Source organism: Limulus polyphemus, unplaced genomic scaffold, assembly GCF_000517525.1.
Source record: "Limulus polyphemus unplaced genomic scaffold, Limulus_polyphemus-2.1.2 Scaffold120, whole genome shotgun sequence".
Classification (NCBI taxonomy): Eukaryota; Metazoa; Arthropoda; class Merostomata; order Xiphosura; family Limulidae; genus Limulus; species Limulus polyphemus.
The window spans coordinates 994,847-1,001,070 of NW_013665730.1; the positions used below are offsets into that span (position 1 = coordinate 994,847).

The 6,224-nt window shown below is 31.9% G+C and overlaps 1 protein-coding gene across 5 annotated transcripts in view; it reads left to right on the forward strand.

Moving 5' to 3' along the window:
- LOC106472414 (cadherin-like and PC-esterase domain-containing protein 1) overlaps positions 1-6,224 on the forward strand; it is a 188,017-nt gene that overhangs the window by 158,636 nt on the left and 23,157 nt on the right. For all 5 annotated transcript variants that reach the window (XM_022401816.1, XM_022401824.1, XM_013933065.2 and 2 more), the window contains 2 exons: positions 2,840-2,916; positions 3,714-3,836. In XM_022401816.1, the coding sequence (XP_022257524.1) occupies positions 2,840-2,916; positions 3,714-3,836 (200 nt within the window). The remainder of the gene's footprint in view (positions 1-2,839; positions 2,917-3,713; positions 3,837-6,224) is intronic.

Below are 6,224 nucleotides of genomic sequence, written 5' to 3' on the forward strand. Positions count from 1 at the left end.
CCGCTTGAAACCGGGTTTTGATACCAGTGGTGGGCAATGAGATAGCCCTTTGTGTAGTTTTGAGCTTAATAACAAGCAACAAAACATTTGTGTCGATGCTTGAAGAGGAAACTGTTTGACCACCGCAAATATATATATATGACCCTATACACTTGCCGAATGCCAGAAAAATAATATACATATATATATCTATATATGACCCTGTACACTTGCCGACTTCCAGCAAAATAATATATATATATATAACCCTATACACTTGCCGACTTCCAGCAAAATAATATATATTACAAATTATTCATAAGAAACTGATACAGTCAAGTTTCTTACTTCATATGCAAACAAATCGTTGTTTACTTACCAATTCAATGTACAGGTAATTTAAAAATTAGATTTCAAACACTTTTAAAACAGCTCATAACAATAATATCATTTTTTCATACGCAACTTTACCCTCTGAGCTTCATTTGTAGATGCATAGTATCCTTATTTATTTTAAATCAATAAAGTGAGTACATCAATTTATCTTTTTTTGTGTATGTGCTAGTTGTTTTGCAGCTGAGATTTGGTGGTATTGTTCGTTTTGTTCAATGTTCGTCTGAAGTTTTAGTTGACCCATTTTAAAATACGAATATTCCTTCAAATTCAGCAACAGTTACTTCCCTTATACCTTTACTTGTTTCTAAACTACTATCCACATTCGCTACATAAAATTATACAGGTTTGAATTACACGCTTCCGTTCCTTTACTGAATGTATAAGTTTCTTATATGAGCAGTGTTTGATTTTATGCATCGGAAAACTATTTCATACATTTTTTTCCGTTCTTTAAATAGTGTAGTCGCTATATCTGAAAAATAAACAACGATCAACCTTAAATATGAAAATATGTGATCTTGCTGTGTAAGCAAAACTATTGTTAAGTAATTAAAATAAATATTTTACTGTTCTTCAGTTTTCAATAAAGTGTTTATAAAGTTAATAGCAGATGAAACGATTCAATAGTAATTTTTCTAAAAATAGTGATGAATGAATATATAATATGCAATCAGCTCAATGCCTTGGTTCATAGCGTATATACAATATAATTATCTAGTGGGCTGTTTACAACCGTATTTTATCATTCCGTGTGTTATTTCAATAAGGAAAATAGCATTTTGTTTGTTTTTAATCAAAGGAGATTGACTACAATGTATTGTTGACAAAAATTTTGTGTTTCGATGCAATAGGTGCATCCAGCACAATAGAGCGCTTATGTTTGCTAAGTAGCCACGGGTATCTGTTTTTCTGGATGCCACCGTTCCTTGTCATTTCACTGAGCGTCAGAAAAGACCGCTACCGAAGTGAGTGCTCTTTGACAGTTGTCATTTCTATAAGAAGGGTCAAAGCGGAAATATGCAATTGAATTCAATAAACTTATTCGACATGGTACAATATAAGCATGCATGTATATAATAGCGACGTAAAAATAAAAGAAAGATATAAACCGAACAACAACACGTTCCCCTCTCTATGAGTTTTTTTCCGTTCATGCTCCTATCTTCAAAATATTTTTTTCAATCAGTCGACGGAGAAAGTCACGTTTTTTATTTTGGTGAAATTCTCTCACAAAAAGAAACATTTTTATCTTAATAAGTTTTGTTTTTTTTCTCGGATTGACTGCCCAGCACATACGAAGACTGACAAATCAATATTGATAACGCTACGAAATTTTAGGATTTGCAAAGGATGAATAATTTTCCTGCAATGTACTCTTTAAAATAAGCATTTTGTTTGTTTAGTTGAAGTTAAGCACAAAGCTACACAATGGGCTATCTGTGCTCTGCCAACCATGGGTGTCGAAACCCGGTGTTTAGTGTTGTAAGTCCGCAGACATCCCGCTGTGCCACTAGCGGGGGCATTTTCATATATATTTTTTCTTTTCTATAATTAACCGTTCAGGATATACAGGGCGTGACAGACAGACCTTTGGCTATTGTATATATATATATATATATATAGATAGATAGATAGATTAGCTAACCTTGTGTCCCTGTATATAATTATTAGTTTTTGACAAAACATTTATATGGATATACCCACTTGGGCTAAATCTTGTTTATCCGAGTTTTATTTTTTACAACAAATATCAATAAACTAAGATGAATATGTAAACCCTTCATACTGTTCTTACAGAATCTGTATTAACACAGTTAGCTTCCACCTATTGCAACGCGTTGTACAGATTGAATATGACATCCGGAAATATAAACTGATAATACAGTGAAACCACATAGACAGTCTTGCTTCTCTAGTGAGTGATCTTTCAACAAGTTTAGAACAAGATATCATCTTTTCCAAATACGGGGTTGTTTCTTGTGAGGTTATGCCTAAACCTGCATATCTTTCTTTATCTTTCGTTTTAGGTTTCGCACGTGTTTGCCCGTGAGCAGATCTTATTCTGACGTAATTTTCAAACTATCTCCGTTGTTCAATTCTACAGTATGCTTCAGATTAAATCATTGAAATATTTCAATGCTTCAGATTATATCATTAAAATATCATGTGTATGTTTTTATACAGTCTTCTTTACTTTTATTTATTAAAATCAGACTAGATTTGTTGATAATAAAAAATTCTAACTGCCAAATTTGAGTCTCAACAGTAAACCATAGGTAGAGAAAAAGTTTAGCTTCTGTCTCTCAACCGTAATAATATTTTATTTCTCATTTGTGTAATGTCATAAAGGGTATACCAAATTAACTCTTTTAATCCTGACCTCACGTAGGCCAGAATATTGCTTTAAGGTTTGAATCATGTTCTTATTTTTATACAGAAGTCTGTGTTTAATTACTGCTTTTAGCTCTATCCAGCCGTAGGGACACAAAGTCATACAGACCTCATTCACGAGCTCGACAGGGCACTGCTTTATCAAAAACCGTAAGTAAGATAATTAAAAGTATAGGCCGTGTAAATAGAAGACTAATCTGTAGAGAGCAGTTAATGGTTAGTTCTGTAATCTGTAACTATGTAAAATACCAGAGGGGCAGTTTTTAATAAAGCATGTATAAAATTAGTAAAAAGCAATGCATATAATATTACATTGTTCACTGCCTTTAACTTATGTTTAGATAGATTTCTCTAATGTGGTGTTTTCTAGTCTCTCATCTACCTCTCTTGTTAAAGAAAGGTCGTTCCATTTTTCACCCAGCTTTTGAAGAAGAATGGTCTACTCTTCGTAGGTCTTTTAAATATAGGTGTTTGAAAAAAGTGCAATATAGGGAATTATAAAAGTATGTACGGATATCTGTTTTTCTCAGTGATTGATTACTTTTAATTATTTAGTATATTATTATATTGATCTTTACTGTTATATTGATTTCGTCGTCAAACACATTCGAAATTTTTAATAGAAAGGAATAGTTCAGATAGTTTTAGCTATTGTAATAAAGCCAGTTTTGTTGTTATATATTACAATGAACTTATTCACCAAGAAATATCCATTTAAAAGCTAGGACACCCAAATGACCCATTAGTATGTCCTAATTACTGTAAGTTTTATAATCTTTTAAAAGGTTTGGAGTATTACACTAATCATAATTCATTTTAATGTTAATTTTCTAAGTTCGTAAATATAAATATAATCTTCATTTGTTGTACACCCGCTCAGGAGATCTTAAAGTCAAGCTTGGTTTATAATTACACAAGTTTAGTTTATTTCTCTTTGATTACGGTAGCGACCTCTCGCGACACGGAACTGCAGACTTACACGATCTTTCGTTAAGACTAGAACTTTACTACAATCGGCACCTTCTGGACCAGGAGCTCTCTGACGATGAAATAAAAAGCAGTGTGGCTTGGTAAGTAATGTGAAAATAGTTGATATGTTAATAAAAAATCTCAGTTGTTCAATAAACCGTTGCCCGAAGTCATTGAGTTGAACGCAGCCTTTAAGACAAAAACTATATTTAATGAATGATAAAAACAATGTGTTTTATAACTTTATTAGCAGAAGATAATTTTGTAATAAAAAGTCTAAACTTTTTTTCCATTATTGCTAAAGGACAAAACCTAACACTAGTTTTATTGCAAGAAATACTTTAGAACCTCCTGTTAAAAAGACACCGTTTTTTAACTTTAAAAAAAGGGTTAAATGTGGCACAAAAACAACTTTAGGGTGTTCCTTTTATTATTTCGGTTTGTTTTTCTTCTAATGAGCCCTATGTTTTTTCTGTTATATAATTTCCAAAAACCTAAATCGATTGCATGGAATATTGTTTCTCCTTATTAAATGCTGTATGATATTCCCAGAAAGGATATAAGTAAAACTCGATATTGCCCTGTGGACTTAGATCTATGTAACTTATATAATGTGATATACACCCAAATTGTATAGTTTTACTTAACTGAAAAAAAATAACGTGATGCACCCTAATTCGTATATTGTCATCTCAACTTGAGTAGTATTACTATATGTAACTGATAGTGTGATATACCCATAACCCGTATACTCTTGCGTGAATTCGTGTAGTGTCGTACGTAACTGGTATAATGTGATATACACCGAACTCGTGTAGTGATGTTCGTGATATGATATGAGATACACCTAACTAATGTATTGTTGTGCGTACATTGTTGTAATGTGATGTGTTCCTAATGTGTATACTCTCGCGTAAAGTCGGGTATTAATGTATGTAGCCGATATAAATTAATACATGCCTAACTCGTGTGTTGTTGTGTGCACTCCTGTAGCGTTGTACGTAATTGATATTATATGATACACATCTAAGCCCTATACTTTCGTATAGGCCCATCTCTATCGTATAGCTCATCTCTAGCTAGAATATAAAGCTAAACTGTCACATCTTTTCTGCATCCAACCCAAAGCACGTACTAGGAAATTTAAGTTGATTATAATGTTGTGTTTGTCATTAGAACATCTGAATGTTTACATTGTTGAAAGAATACGAATTTACATGTTTACTGCATCATTCATACATAACTCTGTGTTGAAATTAGTTAACGTTATCACTAACATTCGACTTTAAAGTACAAAACTGAAGTCATCTAATTTTCTGTTAATTTAGTACAATAAAGCCACTTAGTTTATGTAATACCATTATATATCAATATACGTCTGTAAATTCAATTATTTTCATTTAAGCCATTATGAAAAATTCAACGACTTACTGTGTTAAGCCTAATATCAAAAATCAATAATTTTGTACGTTAAACACGCTCGTTACATAATTTATTTCTATATTAAATATGACAGTTAAGTTAATTTCTTCTGTTCTATGTAATTCAGTGTAGTAAGTTAATTGTTGGGTTAAATTTATTTCTTAATTCCTTGTTTTTGTTGTAGAAACCCCCACCCCTCATTATGATCAGTCATTTCTGTGTTAAACGAAGTTGCTATAACTAAATGTACTTTCGCAAGGTCCCCGAAAGTGTTTTGTTTCAAGAGTAAATAAAATCAAAATTAAGAGTAACACATATTTTTTATTTCTTGCTTTTCAAGTTCATATGTCATGCTGTGTTGTAGCCTACGGAATGAATAATTCTTCTCGCAATTCATGGAATACGCACATTTTACTGACGTCATGACAGTACAAATTGCGACGTTAAATGTCCCTAATGTAACATCATTTTAGTGTCTACTGACTGACTGACAAACAACACACTACTGTATAGTAGTGCGACTGGTTAAAACAGGTGACCTTCGGCCCCCATTCGGGGAAATTATCTTTTTATTGTGTTAAATGTAACTGCATTCTCTGATATTTCTGGACTGTCAACGTTTTTCGTAAATATCTACTTTAAGAAGTAAATCATATTTATTATAGTAATTGTATCTGTCTGTATGACTCTAACCTGTGACCCGAGGTTTCACAATATTGTTTTTTGTTAGGTTAGTTTGCGCAAAATATTTGATTTCTTTCATACTTAGAAACAGAATTAGTTCAAAGAACATAATTTTCTAAACAACATTCACACTGGTTTTTGGAAACAGAAGTTGAAGTCGAATGTTGTTGTATCAGCTGTTTTATTTAAAGCTAATTGATTACATTTATATCAATAATGTATCCTAATGTGCAGCTATTTTCTTAGAATTGTTAAGGCTGCACAACCTCTACTATCACGGGGGTTATTATTTTCACTGATGATAAAACAACGTATAATAATAATTCAGGTATTTTTGAATTTTTCCTATACTGAAAGTTAACAGTTTGTTTGTTTGTTATGGA